This window comes from Orbicella franksi, chromosome 11 (assembly GCF_964199315.1).
Source record: "Orbicella franksi chromosome 11, jaOrbFran1.1, whole genome shotgun sequence".
Classification (NCBI taxonomy): Eukaryota; Metazoa; Cnidaria; class Anthozoa; order Scleractinia; family Merulinidae; genus Orbicella; species Orbicella franksi.
In genome coordinates this window covers 10,288,303-10,308,204 of record NC_138155.1, presented here as the reverse complement: position 1 = coordinate 10,308,204, position 19,902 = coordinate 10,288,303, and the positions used below count along the sequence as shown (strand labels likewise).

The 19,902-nt window shown below is 39.7% G+C and overlaps 3 protein-coding genes and 1 pseudogene across 3 annotated transcripts; 1 reads left to right on the top strand and 3 right to left on the bottom strand.

The window, feature by feature from the left end:
• Window positions 1-548: 548 nt before the first annotated feature.
• Window positions 549-1,796, bottom strand: LOC145503328 (uncharacterized; annotated as a pseudogene).
• Window positions 1,797-5,731: 3,935 nt separating this feature from the next.
• On the top strand, window positions 5,732-6,541 carry LOC145502908 (uncharacterized). Its single transcript, XM_081482308.1, has one exon. It carries the CDS (start codon window positions 5,867-5,869, stop codon window positions 6,539-6,541), a length of 675 nt encoding a protein of 224 aa, XP_081338434.1. The 5' UTR covers window positions 5,732-5,866.
• Window positions 6,542-8,089: 1,548 nt separating this feature from the next.
• On the bottom strand, window positions 8,090-14,231 carry LOC145502907 (monoglyceride lipase-like). Its single transcript, XM_081482307.1, has 7 exons — window positions 13,990-14,231; window positions 13,257-13,363; window positions 11,652-11,792; window positions 10,650-10,756; window positions 9,716-9,808; window positions 8,728-8,943; window positions 8,090-8,206 (listed from the first exon to the last, which is right to left on the bottom strand). The coding sequence occupies exons 1-7, from the start codon at window positions 14,085-14,087 to the stop codon at window positions 8,090-8,092; spliced, it is 879 nt and encodes a 292-aa protein (XP_081338433.1). The 5' UTR covers window positions 14,088-14,231.
• Window positions 14,232-14,281: 50 nt separating this feature from the next.
• LOC145502824 (archaemetzincin-2-like) lies at window positions 14,282-17,444 on the bottom strand. Its single transcript, XM_081482216.1, has 2 exons — window positions 16,694-17,444; window positions 14,282-15,495 (listed from the first exon to the last, which is right to left on the bottom strand). Exons 1-2 carry the CDS (start codon window positions 17,372-17,374, stop codon window positions 15,229-15,231), a joined length of 948 nt encoding a protein of 315 aa, XP_081338342.1. The 5' UTR covers window positions 17,375-17,444; the 3' UTR covers window positions 14,282-15,228.
• Window positions 17,445-19,902: the final 2,458 nt, after the last annotated feature.

The following is a 19,902-nucleotide window of genomic DNA, read 5'->3' as shown; positions in this document are numbered from 1 at the left end:
AGGAGGTCCACCAACATGGCGGCTCTATACTAGGCCTATAATTTTGCGCGGAACATTTCGACGAATATCTCAACTTTGGGACGATGCACACACCTTAAATTTGGAGAACTGTCTTCTTTATTTATCGTCTTTAATATAACAATTTCTTGACTTTATCCACCCAATGGTTTTGAGTTATGATCGGGAATCTCAAAAAACATACCCATACCTTCGATTTAACAGGTGATGGGCTCTTGGATTTACTTATTCACTTGAGAAGCACCTCTTCCTCATTGTGAGTGTTGTAATATAATACAGCGTCTAACATGAGAGCAGGACTAGTGATAGGCACCGCCCTAGACCTGCTACACTCGCTGTCTCCCTTGATATGAACGCAGAGCTTACTCGAAGAGCGTCAATCAACGTGAAAAAGAAATGTTCGTTAAAATTAATATTTGCATAAATTCATTATAATGTAAGCGTTGGCCTTTTCACCTAAATTCGTTGTTATCCCTTCTATAAAAAATGTTTTCGGCGACTTTCTCAGATCATAAGCGCCTTCTCGAAAAAAAAAAAAAACTCACAATAGTTCCCTCGAATCGGTGTAGCGCATGCCAAGATGTGGGATGAAAGGAACTGGGACTAATGTTTAGCGTGTTGGGGTCTAAGGCGAACTGAGCCTTACACTCTTCGAGTCATATGATGTAAACATGTACGACTAATGGAGCTACTTCTTACCTCGTGTTAATGTAAAACTGGGGTAATTAATCACACGTCTCAAATAGGATAAAGCGATTTCTCGGTATACTTTCATTTTCCCAAAAAGACGCTAACATTATGACTAAAAAAACAAACTGCTACGACGAGCATGAGTACCTTGCTTTTGGCGCCAATTTTATTCAAGACAGTACTACACCTTATTTCCACCTTTGTATTCGGCTGACTTAAATTTTTTAAGTTGGAATCAAAACTTATGAATGCATACCTCGAGATTAAGTCTTCTTAAACTAATCTAGATTATTAGGTTTATGTCGATTTGGCTTGTCGAAGTCATGCTATGATAGTGTCTCTTCGGAAATGCAAACAATTCCTTTGCAGCTGAAAGTGTTTTTGGCGGCTTCAGTCTGTCTGACTGCCGACGTTGCAACCATCTTTGGTTGGCTTGCTCGTCGGCTCGGGTTCGGTCTTGAGTTCTGGTTTAGGTCGTGTTGCCGGGTTGAGTTGTTACTTTGGGTTTCCAGTCTTTTTCTGCCATTGCGGTTTTGACGGTGCACTCAATTTGTGTACACTTTGTTCCTGCTACGATCGGTAAACAATATTGAGCACGAGTGGTCACTGCAAAGAACTTAGTGATCGGATCCTGCAGATTAATGGTTCCGTCAATTTTTGTCGGCCATGTCATCCCCGATCCATGGTCAATCGAGAGTGAGTATGTAAATTTAACCAAGTTGTCATCAATTTCTTGATCAAGCGTCTTCATCTCGGCGGATTCTCCCAAGCATAAGTTTCCTTCATCATCCAGCAGTTTTAATTCTTCTTTGGAAATCCTGGCAGCTCTGTCCTTTAGAAGGGAGATGAAATAGCGGTACAACGGATATCCCTGCCGATACACTGGAGCGTTGCTAACACTGGCTAAATTCGTACTCTTGCACCAAGTGACCGAAGGCAACCTTCTTGAAAGTGGCCGAGCGCAGACCCGGTTTAGTTTGGCTGAAGAGAACCGGGGTGCTGAATGATGTTGGTTTGATAGGGTTATGTTTCACAGAGTTGAAACATTCCATCATCAGAAGAGGGATGGAAAATGTAAGGAGCGCTCTAGTGATTCACCTGATTATTGTTGGCGAGACACAGAACTTAGACCTTTCTTCTTCTTCCTCCAGTTGTTGTTCCTTTAACAGAAAGCTATGTGATTAATGAAGACGCCTTGCTGACGTCATACAAATAAAAAAAAAGACATCCAGCCGTCATTAGTTATAACCTTCTTATTCACTTGAGAAACGCCTCCCCGTGATTGAGTGCTGTCATAACAGCGTAACATGACAGCAGGACTAGTGATAGGCACCGCCCTTAAACTGGTAGACGCGCTGTACCTCTTGACATGAATTGAACGCAGAGCTTACTCGGAAAGCGTCAATCAACGTGAAAAAGCAATGATCGTTAAAATAATTGCATAAATTTATTATCATGTAAGCACTTACCTTTTGTACTAAATTTTGTTGTCATATTACTTTTATGAAAACGTTTTCGCGATTTTTTCAGATCATAAGCTGCGCCTTCCCTGGAAAAAAAAAAAAAGCTCCCTTGAATCAATAGCGCATGCTAAATTAAGGAGTGAGCTGAGGTGGGGAAACTGGGACTGAGTTTCGGCCTAGAGAGGAAAAAAAACGTAATAAGCATGCGCGAGTTTTGGCTGTGCGCCAGGCTCCCAGTTTGAAAAAATAGTGGGAATTTTGTCCATCGTGTAAAACATATTAAACAAGTAAAGACGGTTTCTGAACCCTTTATTTTCTCGCAGTATACAAGAAATTTCTAGGCGAGGCACATTTTTCCACAAACACTTTTTACATATTGCATCTATATGCATAAGCAACCCACTGAATATACAAGCAAGAGAGCCTTGTTGGTTTTGAAGCGTGATGTCTTTTACGGGACGTGTCATTATTATTATTATTATTACGCTAGAATTTTCTAAGGATAAGACAGTTGTTTATGCCAAGAAATTATCGTGAAGTGATGATCTTTATGGTTGCCAAGCCCTAGGCTGGCATTTCCGTCCTTCAACAAACGGCAAGGAACCGCTACTTTCATCGGACACGTTTTTCCACCTAATAAGTTCAGTTCAAGAGTAGACGCTAGCGTGATAGCAACTGTCCGGCTCTCCAGCCATTATCTATAGATCTACGTCTTCCTTCGTCAAGTCAAGTTGGGTGCGTGTGTTAATATAACCAAATTAAGTGAGTAACCTTCTATTTCCTGTATTTAGGTCTTTTTTTCTTTTTGATTTGTGTCTCACTGAGATATTACTCTAATGTATACGCAGTATGCTCGGAACGTTCTTCGACACGTGTAACGTTTACCCTGCTAAGTTAGCTCTATTTCTCTTTTTGATTGCTATCGTGGGCTTATCGACTATTCGAAGGTCGAGCGTGCCCAGATACCTTAAGTTTTCATTGCCTTTGTTATTTTAATGCTATTAGCACGAGTAGACTTATCTTTATACCACGCATTATTGCTTGTAATCGTTTAGTAGTCTTGTTTTGTATTATGTTCAAGTGCTTATGTCTATTAGTAAATTTAGATTTCTCTTTTTTTCATTATCGTATTTCAGTTCGAACCGATTTTCTCGGCATTCGTTACGTGAATTGCCTGCCTTTAATCTTCAATTGAGTTCTGGATTATTTTACTACGAACCGTATCACTCTTCAATAAACTCTGTTCACGTGTGATAATAGTTTTTGGCCTGGGAAAGCACTTCTGTAAAAACCTGGGGAAACTCTCTTGCTGCGGGGATCAGTACCAGAATCTGTTACAGCAGGGAATCATTCTTCAGAGACGTCAACAGCACTCAGAGCTAAGGTCCAACGATATCGTTTTAATCCAAGGACACAACCAGAATGTAACCAGAATGTAACCAATACGGCATAGTGGTATCCGGCGTCCCACCACCGGGGGCGTACCCAAAGAACAATTTTAAAAACACCTGACCCGGGTTGTTCGAAAGCCGGTTAGCACTTACCCAGGATTAAAAGTTAAAAGAAGTAATATTTTATTTTTTGTATAGAAATATCGTTTTCTGCTTATGGTTTAAGATGAATCAAACTCAAAACTGAAAGACAAACAACATAAACAGAAAACTGGACCGAAAAGTTACAAAACTGAAATCAAAATTCTCTCTAATCCTGGGTTAGTTTAATCAGGCTTTGAACAACCCGGCCCTGTATTTAGGCTAGGCTCCAAACAAATGATCTAATGTTTCGTTTAGAAGTTCTAAACCCCTTTTGGCTGCCAATGAGTTCATCCTTGTTCTAGGCTATTCCATCATAGGCAGTCAGTTATTCTGCTCGTAAATATTAACTACTTTCAACTTCAGGTAGTTTTCACTACAAGGTGTTGCACCATAATACAGATAGACAGGTGGTTACCATGGTTATTTGACTTTCACTTAACTGCGAACTGTTGGCTTTTTCATGTTTACGAATATCGGAAAATTCTCCCCTCACACACATTGACGTTACTGTCAGCGATTCTTGTCGAGTACGCACCGCTCTAGTTATGTGAATTACTTGGATTTTCGTTTGGTATTCTGTCCTTTTGAATTATATTACAAGCCTCTCAGCAGGCAGGGAGAGCCTTGTTTTCTTAACAGTGAAATGCCGAAAAAAATTCATGCTCGCCCAAGTATAAATAAATCAACCGAGCGACATCCTCGCGTACATAATTACAGTCCCTTACATCCGCCGCTCTTCCCAACCATTGCAGCTTGCATTATCACCTGAACCCGCAAGCAGGGCAAGGGATGCGCAGAAATCTGTGCAGTACGTTTTTCTACTCTGAAGGTGCAAGTGGTTCATTCTCACCCTGTTCGAGTCATATGTAAAAATGTATGAGTAACGGAGCAACCAAAGGTTAAACATATCAAGACGCTGAAAAAACTGTTGTCTAGTAAAAAGTGTTCTTTAAACCGTGAGCTTTGGCCACAAGTACCAATGTATGAATACAAGTGGGAGAAAATTTTGGAAAATAAAATTAATAGGGACAACAAAGGTTGCAAAGACGGAGAGAATTTAAGAGAAGCTGTTTTAAAAGCATCGAGTCTTAGCTAAGCTAAGTAGCCGCCTGGAATTTTTAAAACATTGGCGCAAACTACTAATTGATGTTTTCTCTCCCTCTTGGGTGTTGTAAGGAACTTTTAAGTTCATCTTAGGATTTTTTTTATTGAGTCATCAGTTTGGCGCCTTTCTTTCTTTGGCGCTATTTCTTTAGTAGATCAAGATCAATTAGATAAGTAAGATTCGCTTCGTACATGTAATTCTCTTCAATTCCCTATTTTCCAATTCCCCATAATTCACTGTATTTGCTCCCCAAATTTCGCATAATCTGTTGTAAAATGCTCTATGCAAACCTCAAAATTAAAGAGCATTTCACGACTTTGTTTTGCGCAAAATTTGGGGTAAAACAAAGTGAATTATGGAGAATTGGAAAAAAAAAAAGAGAATTACTCCAGTTTTACATTTTCACGACCTAAGCAGCAGCTCCATTACTCGTACATTTTTACATCATATGACTCGAACACTCGCCCCAGGATCAAAAACGCTAAATATCACTCCCAGTCCCTCTCTCGCTCCATATTATGCGCTACCTATTCAAGGAAGCTATTATTTTAATTACACTTTCTTTCGTTAAGCGTCGATTCAAGAGAGCTATTTTTCCTGCGAAGGCGCAGCTTGTAATCTGAGAAAGTCGCCGAAAGCAGTTTTCATAGAAGAGAGAACAATTTTTTTTTTACCAAAGGTCACTTGTAAATGATAATTAATTTATGCAATTATTTTAACAAACATTGCTTTTTTTCATTTTGATTGACGCTATTTAAGCTCTAAGATCATTTCCAGGAGCACAACGCGTCTACCAGTGCGAGGGCGGTGCTTATCGCTAGTCCTGCTCTCATGTTTGGCGCTATATTATATTATAACAATACACAATCAGGAAGAGGCGTTTCTCAAGTGAATAAGAAGGTTATAACTAAAGACGGTCGGATGTTTGTCCCTTTTGTTTGTATGACGTCACCAACGTGTCTTCATTTATTACATAGTTTTCTGTTCAAGGTGTGTCATTTACAACTGGAGGAGGAAGAAGAAAGATCAAAGTTCTGTCAGTCTTGCCAACAATAATGCGAATCAGTACATCGTTCCTTGCATTTTCCGTCACTCTTGCGATGATGGAATTATCCAACGCTGTGGAACCTATCAAGCCAACATCATTCAGCACCCCGGTTCTCATCAGCCAAACTATACCGGGTCTGCGCTCGGACACTTTCAAGAAGGTTGCCTTCGGTCACTTGGTGCAAGAGTACGAGTTTAGCAATGCTCCAGTGTATCGGCAGGGATATCCGTTGTACCGCTATTTCATCTCCCTTCTAAAGGACAGAGCTGCCAGGATTTCCAAAGAAGAATTAAAACTGCTGGATGATCAAGGAAACTTGTGCTTGGGAGAATCCGCCGAGATGAAGACGCTTGAACAAGGAATCGATGACAACTTGGTTAAATTTATATACTCACTCTCGATTGACAATGGATGGGGGATGACATGGCCGACAAAAATTGACGGAACCATTAATCTGCAGAATCCGAAAACTAAGTTCTTTGCAGTGACCACTCGTGCGCAATATTGTTCACCGATCGTAGCAGGAACAAAGTGTACACAAATTGAGACCACCGTCAAAGCCGCAATGGTAGAAATTGTACAAGCCTGGAAACCCAAAGTAACAACTAAACCAACACGACCCAAGACAGAGCCCAAACCGCCGAGCAAGCCAACCAAAGGTGGTTGCAACGCCGGGAGTTAGACTGACTAACTCTGCGAAGAACACCTCCAGCAAAGGAACTGTTCGCATTCCTTAAGAGACACTACCATATCAGGACTTCGACAAATCAAATCTCAAACACTGACACTGATATAAACCTAATAGTCTACATTAGAAAAGATTGAAAAGGTTAAGTCAGCCGAACTGACTTTCGCATATTAGATGAAGTACTGTCTTAAAAGAATTGGCGCCAAATACTTATTGCAGATTTCCATAAACTGGCGCCCAATACTAATTGCAGATTTCCATAAACTGGCGCCAAATATTAATTGCAGATTTCCATAAATTGGCGCCAAATACTAATTACAGATTTCTATAAATTAGCGCCAAATGCTAATTGCAGATTTCCATAAATTGGCGCCAAATACTAATTGCAGATTTCCATTCCTGTAGTAAGTTACTGATGTTCATATTAGCATTTGTTATTTAGTCGTAATGTTGGCGCCCTTTTTGGGAAAAAGAACATGCCGAAAAATCGCTTTTTTAGTGTCTCTTAAGTAAGGCGAGTTTCTTTATTACATCTATTAGTTAAGTTAGATTCGTTATTTGTGATTCTCTCCAATTACTCTAGTTTTTGATTATCATGAAGTTAAGCGGAACTTAACCGCTTTGTTTACGCGTTAGAAACTGAGCAAAGCAAACTCTAGTTGTTTGCCGTTTCCATTCCATTAACTTAAGCACACAGAGCATAATTTTCTCAAGTGTTAGCCTTAGCTATTTCCTTTATATTTTGTAGGTACACAGAGCAGAATATTATTTTTTCGCGTTAGCTGACACATTTGCATTTTTAACTTAAGTCCCCAGAGCAGGCGTTAAATGTTTTACGTCCTGATCTGACTGACATTTGATGATTCCAACTGATGATAGTATTGCATGGTAGTTTAATTGACATTACAAGTAAAATATAACCGACATTTAGGTTCAGCGATTAATTAAAAAAAAAAAACTTGTTAGCCGGCAGAAGCATAATTTAACCTACATGTGTTTTGTGAGCCGTGAATTTTGACTCGACATGCTACAAAAAAAACACCGAAACAGAACCATTTACAAGCGGGTATTGAAAACGAAGAGGGACGAGGTGAAAAAAAAAAAATGTAAAAAAAAACAAAAAAACAAAAGATTACAATAGCTGCAATTGATTTTTTGTTATCAATGGTATCCGGCGATTTTCAGCTCACAAAGGGCCAGCTAAACGAACCCTTATCTCCCATGGCCAAGCGTTAAACAGAGTGAAATCTGGGTACGAAATTACAGCTAAACAAGAAAAAAAGGCATTACCTTTTCTTATTTTATAACCTAAAAATATGCTACGTAGAATTATTTTCCAGCACTTAAGCAGTTTTCACTTTTTACAGTTGTCCTAAGAACTGAAGATAAAATGTCTTAACGCCTCATAGTTCTAGGCGCACAGTATTTAAAAATGTCACCGTTGACATGGACAGTTTATGCCATGTTACATGTAGCAGGCTATCAAACTGGAGGACCTTTCCACTAAAAAGATCGTTACCCCCGTAAGTTGTTTAATGAACATTATTTTGCGTCTGTCGACGGCAATCTCTGGTTTATCCACGCAATTATATCACTCATAACAAGAGCTGCATCTTCTTTTGGCTCATTCAAAAGCTTGTGGTAAAAACCTGGATAAATCTGTCAAAAAAAAAAAGAAGAAGAAGAAGAAAAAAAAAACACTTGTTAATAGGCGAACCTTTGCTGACGTCAATGTTTACATGTTTTCCCCATTAATTGAGCATACATGTTTGCGCAGAGAAGGCATCACGCGAGACACGAATTGACTACAAGCATTTAAAGAGCTTGTGATTAACTTAGTAATTGGTGAAATTTTTGGCTCTTTGGGTGTAATATTCAAGGAAATTGGCTTTCAAAAACTGTTAAATTTCTGGATGGTAAAAGCGATAATGAGCTCATACATTCTTTGTAAAAGTTTGAGTTTTTAAATCCACGTCGGACAAAAAGTATTCAATTCGTCGGGCTCAAATTCCTTGGGACAGTTAATCGTGCTGTGCTCTTTCAATATTCAGAACTAATGTTTTTGTAGCTCCATCAGAAACCATATCGCTTATGCTAATGAAGCAAATGTTATAAACAAAGATTCTCCCATAAGCACAAGACGAACGCCCAGTGAAGAATTAGAACTATGCACACCTCACCTTTATGGTTTTATCTTTACTTGACGCCTTTTGCTCTAGCATCTTTGAGCCCTCGACCATCGTGAGTTGATCTGCATCTCCATGAAGCACTAGAAACGGCCACTCAATTTTGGGCAGATTTTCTTTGATGTGTTCCATGGCATCATGGATGGCCATTGCCCACTTGGCTTTAAGACCTCCCTTCCACGCTAATGGGTCATTGCTCAGCGCTTCAACCTTATCAAAATACGAGACAAATGTACAGTCAAAACATAACAAAACTTAAGCTTCTCACAGCTAAGTATAAAGTGAACTCGCTTGCAAATTCAATAGTTCGTTCAATATGGCCGGTATGCATCTCAAAGTAACTCTGACATCAAAGAAATCATCTCTCATAGCAGCAATTCAAAATACACCTTGTGAGTGCCAATAAGACAATAACGAAAGATAACGAAAGAACCCGCTTGCAATTATTAGTTTACTACACAACGTTTCTTTGCCTGAACTGTTTTTTATTCGTTTTGAACCACCCGACCGATCCACTTTCACGATGAGAGAAATGGGAGAGAGACGAGAGAAAGGGAACGTTTAGGCGGGAAGGGGGGGGGGGGGGGATAGGGGGGATCGAGAGAGAAATGTAAGAGGAAGGAAGGGTCTGCATACAAGCCAAGTGGCCCATCTGGACGAGAGCTTATCTCTAGTTTCCGTAGCACGAAGCGACTAGGAGTCTTTCTCCTCCCCTCAGGATTGGATGCTAGTCCATCGAAGGGTTACCCCTGGCAGCATTAAGTTCGCCGGTACCCATTTATACATCTGGGTGGAGAGAGGCACTGTGAGAGTTAAGTGTCTTGCCCAAGAACACGATACAATGTCCCTGGCCAGGGCTTGAACCCGGACCGGTCGATCCAGAGGCGAGCGCACTAACCATGAGGCCACCGAGCCTCCACTAAAATAAAAAAAAAGTTTCGTTTTTGATGGAAAGCCAATAATCGTTTGGTGATGGTCTTACCTGCTCAGGGTCTCGACTGAGAAGAGAGGAATTTTCAGATCCAACAACTTGATACGAAGGTGCAACGCGCGATACTATTTTTCCTAAAAAGATCTGTAAAAAGGCAAACAACTTGACATTTATTTAATGGATAACGCAGGTTGACAACAACCTTTCAAGCATATTCATACTGGGTTACATGTCGATTAGAATCAGAAATTTTTGATCTTGCATTGTTTTATATTGGTGTACATGATAGTATTCATTTGTTGACCCGGTTTTCAATGAATTTTGTACAAAAATCCTTAAATTCAAGAACGCCATTGAACTATACGTCAATGTACTTTCGATGTATAATTGTTTTTGCTGCGCAAGATCGGGTTCTTTCTTTCAGATATGTAAATAAAATGACAAACGATAATTCAAACGTTGGTTATCGCACAGTAATTTCATGAGTGTGTATATATTTTTCAATACCTTCCAAAGTCCAATTCGACAGTCACTTTTTTTTTTGGTTGACTTTGGCACTAAGGCTCTGTCCACACCACGCCGGAGAAATTTTAAAACGGAAATTTCACTCTAAGAACGACTCAAACGTCTTCCGTCAACACCACGCCAAAGGAATTTCAAAACGCACCAATCACCGGTCATTTTAGATCTGTGTTTGAGGAAAACTCGGTCAGGGAAATCATACGATTATCGCAACGCCATCGTTTTCGAAAACTTCCGTTTTCAAAGTGCTTTCCGTCCACACGTAAACAAAAACCCGGCGTTTTCAATTTCCTCCGGTTTGAAGAGCATTTTGGAAAAGCGCCGTTTTCGTGACGTATTAGTGTGGACGGTAGGCCTAACCGAAGAAATAAAGCTGCGTTTTCAAATTTCTCCAGCGTAGTCTGGACGCTGCCTGGAGTGGAAGGAACGGAATGAGTTTGCTATTAGTTGACATTTGATTTACCATGAAACGCGTTGCAGTCTCCGGATTCGCCAAAATAGCAGGTGCACTAAGTACAATGCCAGTGAAAAAGTGGGGCCTTTCCATTGCACACATGATTGCAACAGTTCCTCCCTGAAAAAAAAAAAAAACATAAAGGACACTCTGCAGGATACCTGGAAAGCCATGAATCTGATTAATTCTCTCATTGCTATTTAATCCACTGATAAAATATGGACACATGCACGTTGTCCTTTAAACTTGAAACATTATTCACTAGTAAATTAGCTTCGGCTGTAAAATTGTCAATTTTGAACTGTTCTCAGTTCTTTATAGTCAGGCTACAACAATTAGTTAATAAAGACTAATAATTTGCCCTCTTTTTCTATGGGTCATGTTCTATGTCAACTCAGCTTCACCTCATTGCATAACAATTAGTTCATACAAAACTCAAGCACACCGGGTGAAAAACCTCACAGGATCTCTGACAATCTTACAAGATCTGTAAAGACTTACTAATTGATCTTTCAAGGATTCTGAAATGTTGAAACAGTTATAAAGATCTTAAAGTTGGTTGCCATAGATCCTCTAAGATGATTCTTCAAAGATCTTGGCAAGATCTTTCAAGGAGCAAAATATCCTAAGATAATTAAATATAACTTACAAACCTTAAAGATTCTGAAGATTCTTGACAAGGATCCTCAAGGGTCTTTATTAAAAACAGGACTTGATAAGATACTTGTGAAGATCCTTGAAGATCCTTGATAGGATTTCACCTGGTAAAGAAAATTATGTGGTCTAATAGGCCATTTTCGATATGTATTAAAATTGGCTCCGAGGCTTGGGGAAAATAATTAACAGAAATCGTATTAAGGTCGAGAGATGCATATTTCAATTAATGTCCATCACTAAGTTCCCCCAAGCCTCATAGCCAAGCTAGAAATATTAATATACTGAAAATGGCCTATTCAGAAAATCAACCCATAGACTTCAAGAAATTCTAAACTAAAAACTGTTGACATAAACTTGCCATGGAATGACCAAAAAGAAAGATAGGAAGTCCTCCATTGTTCACAGATGCCTCGTCAATGTGTTTCAATACATCAGCAGCATAGATTTTAAAGGAAGAGATCTGAACTTTCTCCCCTTCACTTCTACCATGACCCACTGCAAAACAAGCACATTGTGGATTCAGGCTTCACAGTTATGTTTAAATTATTACGTTACACATACAGTCTAGATGTTACAATTTTAATATACAGATGTAGATTTTACCAAAGCTAAACGTGGAGATCCTGATTAGAATAAGTTAACCTGGCTCGAGCCTGTGATTCAAAACCAGTACCTGGGCAACAGTCAACTTCAAAAAAAACATGTGAACTCATTGAGCTTTAAACTTGAGCCTGCGATATGGTCAGGTGACACCCGTCAGCAGATACCTTGTTTTGACAGGTTACAATTGACTATAACACAGATGTCCAATATCAAATATGTCTGCTGTAAACCAAGGCTGTATTTCACGACTTGGTCAACCTTTTAGCTGGAGTAATTGGCTGCCATGTTGCACGACTTCATCACATTGTCATTGTCATTGTCATTGTACAAATGTGCCCACGAGCAATTCCACTAGCCATGATGACCATGAGAAAAGCAATTCATGGGTTCTTATGAGTATGGTGCTCCGCTTGGCAACCTTTGGGCCACCGGGGCTCCACTATTACAATGTACATACTTACTAGATGTCACAATTTTATAAACCATGTATGTACTCGGTCAATTTTAATTTAATTTAAAAAGCCAAATTATTCTCAGATTTTGATTGGTTCTTACTTATGATCAACTTGAGGACAAGCATATAGATGAGATCTCTAAGTAAACATTTGTTTTTGTTTCTTTGTTATATTAAGCAATTAGATTAAGAGCTCGAGATTTCTATCATGTGACAGTTGACGAGGGCGCAGCCCGAGTCAACTATCACGCATAGAAATTGAGAGCCCATAATCTAATTGTTTTAGTATAAATCTACTAGTCGTTCAAAAATTTATCTAATCCTCTTCACAGACACTTCGAAAACACCAAGAAGCGGCTACTCACTATCTATCACAGAATAGATAGTGAGTAGTGTAGCCAATCAGAGAACGGCATTCGTGATAGAACACTAGTAGATTTATATGAAAAAACAGATAGATTCATCTGGACAGATAACATCAAAATGTGGTAAGAACAAAAAAGTGGCACACAGCGCGATACTGGACACTGATGTTCTTACAACCTTTTGATGTCTTCTGTGATCAGTTACTGAACAGACGCATTGCAACATGCAATCTATTTGTTAATTTGACCCATGGCATAAGGATCCCTCTAAGAGAGGTAATTTGTAAATTTAAATAATTCTTTGACACCATATAGAAGGGGGATATTTTGAACTTAAAAATAAATGGTTCTTTATAAGTCTCCTCCCTTGTCCAAGGTCACTAATTTCCTACCCCCCCCCCCCTTCCCAATCCACTAAACAGGATGGCTTAAATTACTGCAGCAAATTTCATTTACATGATTGTACACTGTACAATGTATATAAATTTATTTATTAAATAATACAACAAAAATATGAAATTAAAAACAAAGATTTACCATGATCATGTGAAACAACAAGGAAACCCTGTTTGGCCAACTGATGTCCAAATTCTTCATATCTTGAGCAATGCTCACCCACTCCATGGCTCACAAATATAAGTGCACTGTTAATTGAAATCAAATCTTATTACCAAACTAACTCTTCTTTTTCCGTGTCATCTTTCAAAATTTCCCCCAATAGGTGCATTAAAGCTATAAAGTCACATATTTTTATTGTATTCCTATCACGTCACCCCAATATCAACCACTGATGTCAAATTTCAACCCCCATGGGCGCATCGACCTGTCGAATACACGGGGTAATTGCCCTGGGAGACCCTGGGGGTGATGCTGACGTCTGTTTGATCTCCTGACTACCAAGAAGGACAAGAAGGAAACGACCGGTATAAAATTAACGCGTCACTGTACGAAATTAACGGGATCCTGCTAAACAAAATATAGGCAAAACCTAATAAGCTGATCACTTTCTCAAGAAAAATACTGCTGCACCTTGCACTAAAACGTTAAGCTTACATTGCATTTGGCAAGTGCAAAAAAAATGTAAATTTACAAATAACGTACAATACTTCACACCGATGCTGTGAATGAATGAATAAACTTCCTTTACACACGACGAGGGAAAATTGGCCTCCGATCTCTCCACATGTACACGATCTTACTTGCAGCCCAAATAGATTATTTCAAATTCGCCATGATCGAATCTTCTTCTCAACAAGCTTTGATGACTTACCGTGGTCTTGTGCCTTTCAATTTCCAACATTTGGAGAACAATCTTAAGCCTTTTGAGCTTTTAATGGTGCCTTCCTCGGACGAAACTTCACTTTCCATGATTATGATTATCAAATGTGATCAAAACAAGTGTCACAGAAAACGTCAAGTCCATCCGCCATCTTTGATTTGATTCGAATACGTTGCGAGAAAGGACTGGAGAGAGTTTACACGCGATGCACGCGCAGAAGTTCGCGCAGCCTTCGCGCGGCTTTCGCGCGGCTTTCGCGCGGCAACGGCTTTAGTTAAATCGCTGGACGAAACAAAGAAAAGTAAAGAATAATGAAGTAAGCAATGAACAACGACTTGTTTAGCCTGCATACCGCTAGACTCAGTTCTCAGAATTATAATATTTAGAGATTAAACAGAGGATGCCGCATCAGCCTTAGCTAGTTTTCATGCGGGTCCTCTATCCTGGCAGAATTGGAATTTGGAGTGTTGGCTTTTGTGGAGGGTGGAGAACCAGAAAACCCAGAGAAAAAACCCTCGGAGCAAGGTTAGAACGAACAACAAACTTAACCCCTTGAGCATAAACTCAAAAACGGAAGCACGACTAGCTGGGCGAGATGCAGGAGCTGACTGAAGCTTCGCCCCCATGTGAAATGTTTACTTTTTGTGATATCTTACATGAAACAAAACAAAAAATGTAATCAAACTGTCAAGAGTGCGCAGTACGAACTGGAAATCATCTTTAAATGTACTTAAATTGCACTGAATATAACTGGCAATGGTTTCTGGTACTTTCAAGCAATTAACTGTACGTAATACACTTTGAGGGACCAATGCTACCACTCTTTATCAAGTGATGTTACAATATTTTCATCATGTAAATGCCCAGTCATTGGTGAACAAGTTGTGGTTATCTCAATGGTATAAACTGTTACTATAGCAACAGTGTAACCTGTTAAAAGCAGTGTTAATGCTTTACCTTAGTTATAACCAAAAAACAGATTGGTGACCCTTTAGACACTCTTTATTGTGAAACTGTCATTAACATTACAAGACACAATTTTTTGCAGAAACCTGTCTACAGGGTTCAGAGCCACCTTAATTATATTATTTTTTTGAAAATTTAAGGATGCAGCTTCCAAATTTGAGGCTCTGTGTTTTGACTAATTGGCTTAACACATCCTCTGTTTAGTACTAGTGTTTACTGGTGTAAAAGTAGCAATAGTAATTGTTAACGTGGCATAAACGAAACTCAAGAAAGTTCGTCAATTGCTTTCTCTAACCAACGACAACTTCCATCAAAGTTTTCATCTTTAATTGATGTACAAAAATCCAGCATTGCTTGATACCTCTGTTTCACATCAAAACCCAGCCAGGACTTCAACTTGTGAAGGCAGACTGGACACATAAACATTGGACGGTTGTTTGACTCCTCTAGGTGATTGCTGCCATTCATAGAACAAGAAAAGTAGACACAGTGTTGCAGACAGAATAAATGACAAATCTCATGAACCATCACCTTTGAAGAAATCAAACATTCATAGTTAGTATCTCTAAATTATAAGGTAACCAGATTAGGTGTATCAAGGCCTCATCAACTGTCACCTCATAGAAGTCCCGAGCTCATAATCTAATTGTTTTAGTCAAGGAGAGGGGTGGGACCTGGCAGCTACCTTTGATCTCTCCACTTTTCTGGTATTGATGATTATTCCAGTAAAGAAATCTTTCAGTCATTTGAGAACCATAACGAGTATGTGCATAACATGAAGATAACAAAATGCAAGGAAACCGCAAAATGTTTCACTGCCATTATCTGTTCAGGTTTTGCCTTCAATTTGAGGATGTTTTACTCGCTGTTAGCAATTTTTAGCAACAGCTCTCAGACAATCAGGACTAAGAGAACAAACTCCCATTTTTGTGTCAGATTAGTGACAATTTTCAGGCTGAAATTTTCCTGCTGAGCATGGTAGATTTCACAATTTTGGTTGCCTCTTGAGTTTTCGATGTCCCAGGAGGATAACTAAGCTGAAGCTTTTGTTCTGCTGTGGCATTTTAAGATTTTATACCTCCCATCTTCACACTGACGAAAGAGAAGATTTCCTCTGCAATAACTGCGAAGGAAATCTTCTCTAATTTCTATGGAAAATAACGATGTTGAACTTGTTCATGTCACAGCAATCATATATCATGAAGCTTCCAAAAGTCTTTAAAAAGTCTTTCATATACATGTATTTCTCAGCTGTTCAGAGTTGTACAGTTAAACTTGAGCTTACATTCAATAAGCTTTCCTGTCTAAAGTTTTGTCCGTCTTAACTTACTTATGAAACACTGCCTTTACTCAATGATTTTCCTGTTATATCTCTGCTGCATAGCAATCAGTTTCCATATAAGCACTTGATGACTGGCCTCAAGGGAAACAGTGAGGGTCCAGTGACCCTCAAAAATGGTTGGAACACATTACCCCCGCCCTCCCCTCCCCCCCCCCCCCCTACCCGTCAAGATTTCTCCTAGGAATATTCACTGTGGCGAGAAAGGCAAGGGGTACCCCTTACCTTTCTCGGTAACCCCTTACCCCCACCGGTGGGGGTGTTACTATCATCAGTACTGGGGCCTTACTGTAGACAGCTAACCAGAGTGCCAGTTAGGTTCACCCTCATCCCTCACCCCTCGTTTTTGACCTGCCCCTTTTGACTTCTTCTTTTTCATGCATGCTATACCTTGCAACTCCTCCATAGCACAAGGGTACTTGTACAGAGTGACACCCTTTTCTCGGGATCATCCTCGTAGAAAAGTGGATTGTATCTTGCAAAACTGAACACACCCACACCAATTGAGGAGTTAGCTTGCCCAAAGACAAAATTCCAACTCTCTTTGGGGTAGAGATCAATCATTGTGATTCCGACAACGCAAAAAGCACCAGGAGGCCATTTAGCTTGTAAGTATTTATAGACATCTGGAATGTATAACTGAAGTGTTCCACCGTTCATTCGCGTTTTACACTTGAGTTTCCCTATCGACACCGGCGGGAGGACATCAACTTGAAAACCCGTAAAGGAGACAGCTGCGAAATGCTGAAGCAACGACAAGAAACTCTCTTTCTTCCCGTTTTTATCTATTTCCACTTTAGACTGCGTCCATTCATCGCCTAGAGGTACAAGACATATCTTTTTTTTGTCTTTTCGTGATGGCGGAATGGCAGTTTGTAGTCTTTGCCACCAAGAATTGTGCGACTGTTTTGTCTCCGAATGTGATGACAGCCAGTCGTGTTTACCTGGCTCTGGAAGTGTAGGAAAAAGTTTTCTATCTTTCAGACCATTCACAAAGAAGGTTTTTTCTTTTTTGGAAAGGTCTTGTAAGTTGCCAAGATCCTGAACTGTTGTTAATGATGCGGTGGCCATGTTGAGTTGCCATTACAGAGTCTGACAAGTCTGACAACTAGTAAATATAGGACATTCACGCAATGCAATTTGGCGTCACGTAACAGTTGTCACGCACGCAAAACAATGTAAATGTATCAACTTTGCTGTCTGCGCTAAAATTGGTGACTATTTTTTCTTCTTCCTTTTTTTTTTTTTTCAATAATCTTGATTTTGACAAATGCACCCAGTTTGTACAGGAAAGTAACTTGCTTTATTTCTAGCCTACGTCGCAGGCGCAACCCACCGCGGGTTAACAGGTAAATTTCTGTCTGCGGCGCAGGCGAACTATTTCAGGCCTTTTAAATACAATATCTTTTCTGTCACGCTCAGTGATTTTGGTACCAAATAGCATCGAAGGTCACCAAACAGAGTTCGTCCAGCTGATATGAAAACTCTGCGGGTCGACATTACCCTTCTGTACTTGGCCGTGTACAAGATTACCCACGGAAACAAGCATAAAGGGCCGCGGCTTGTTTCGCTCGAGGCTCAGTAAGGAAAAAAGTGTGGAATTTCCTTGCGTTTCTTGTCATGTTAGTCAGTACTTTTTTCCCTGCCTACTTTCTATTGTTTTTGCATTTTGGTGATCACTACAAAACCATGTTTTACAAATCCATCTGTCAGTCACAAAATAAACTGCATCTGGATAATAAGAAAGGACTAATCCAAAATACAGAAAAACGGAAAAAGGAAAACTTGCATTTGATTATTTCTCTGAGTTTCAAGGAACAGATCGTTTGAACGATAGAAATTTCTTTCCCATGGTTACAAGTACGAGTTAGGTCGACCTTAACCTGAATAATTAACGCATACGGCCTGGGGAATGTCACAATTAAACAGAAAATCTGGTTTTGGTTCAAAAAGCAGTTAAACTTAATTTTCGTTTTAACCAAAAATCAAGAAACGGTCTATTGTAGTGGGTCCGTTTTGGTGATTTAACATAAACAATAGCCCTTTTGTTATTAGAAGCGCCGAGTTCTTTTCCGAAGCTTAGCGAGAAAACTTGTGATCATCGGAAAAATTGTCGGCATGACAAATTAACTACCTTAGAGGAGTGAGGAGTGTAATTTTTGTTATCACAAGATCAATTTCCACCGGGGGAGCCCAAAGGGACACTTGACCGGCTGTATGAGTATCGGCCAGACTCTCATCCCTGAATAAAGTAAGAGCTTTAGGCCTATTCCAAACGTCGTACCACTGCCGTGCCGAACTAAATTCAAGAACTTAATTTGACTTAAGCACGACAGTTGCACAACGTATATTTTTGTAATCGGCTATTAAGGCATGGCCCGCCTAGATTAGCCTTTGCTAGTTGTGGGCATGCCCTTTTTTTGTAAAATATAAATTGAAAATAATAAAGTGTGTGTGTGTGTGACGTTTGAAACCATTCAGTTCGGCAAGCTGAATTACTTAGCACAGCAGGCCTTGCCGTGTCGCGACTTGGCTTCAAACGACGTGCTCTTGCAGGACCGAACTGAATTCGTAGCCTGTTACCAGCTGCCGTTGCTTTCTATCATTTAAAATGGTCTTAAGCAAGGCAAACTTCGTCCCATCTTCGGCGACTGAATTAAATTCGACGTTTGAAACCACTGCCGCTCTTAAGTTGTCATACCACTACTGGGCCAAATTCATTTGAGTTCGTCACTGCAGTAGCACGACGTTTGGAATAAGCATTAGCTTACAAGTTTGATTGGCAATGTTCGCTTTTATATCGCTTTAACTTGGCAAAAGATAAAATGATTTATTTACTTCTACTAGCATGACAAAGTATTATTAAACTTAAACTTAAACTTAAACTTAAACGGCCGGGACAAGAACGGAAGTTGAGGAGGAATGATTGATGTAATATATTTCTATGTGTTAATAAATTTGGCCTTCATAAATTTTTTGACTTATTTTATCGTTGTGATAATATCAGGCAAGAGAAAAAGCGGTCACTGTGCACGACGCTTCGTTTCTTTGTTTGTCGCGTCCAAAGCAGGCGGCGTAAGTCAAAAGAAAAGAAACAAGTGCGATTTCTAAAAGTCGATTAACGGCTTTGTTTTTACCTAATTAAAAAGTGAAAAAAACAGCGGCCTCCGAAAGAGCAAAAGTTTACGCAACTCAGTTATCATTAGTGCAAGCAAAGTATTACCAAGTGATCGTAGATTTTCTTCGGATTTTTTTTTCGTTGCCTGTGGAAAGCGGACGTGATCGTTCACAACAAGTTCAACATTAAGCTTACTTCGCACACTTCTGTAAACACGCATCCAGTTTTTTTGTGCCTCCTATTTTTCAAGCTCCTATGCCTTTCTGTTTGCCTCACTACAGAAAAAGCGTGAACAGTGCTAAGAGTTGTTTTCGCTCGGTAGTTTTCACTGCGTGAAATGAGTAATTTCGTGGAATTTACGTGGCCGTGAAATTCCTCGAAACTCGGCGAGTCCGTGATCAGAACGTGTGTGTCAAGAAACGTGACGTGTCGGAGAGTGCCACGTTCCTGATACGTACGTTGCGGCGTGTCAGGAAAAACC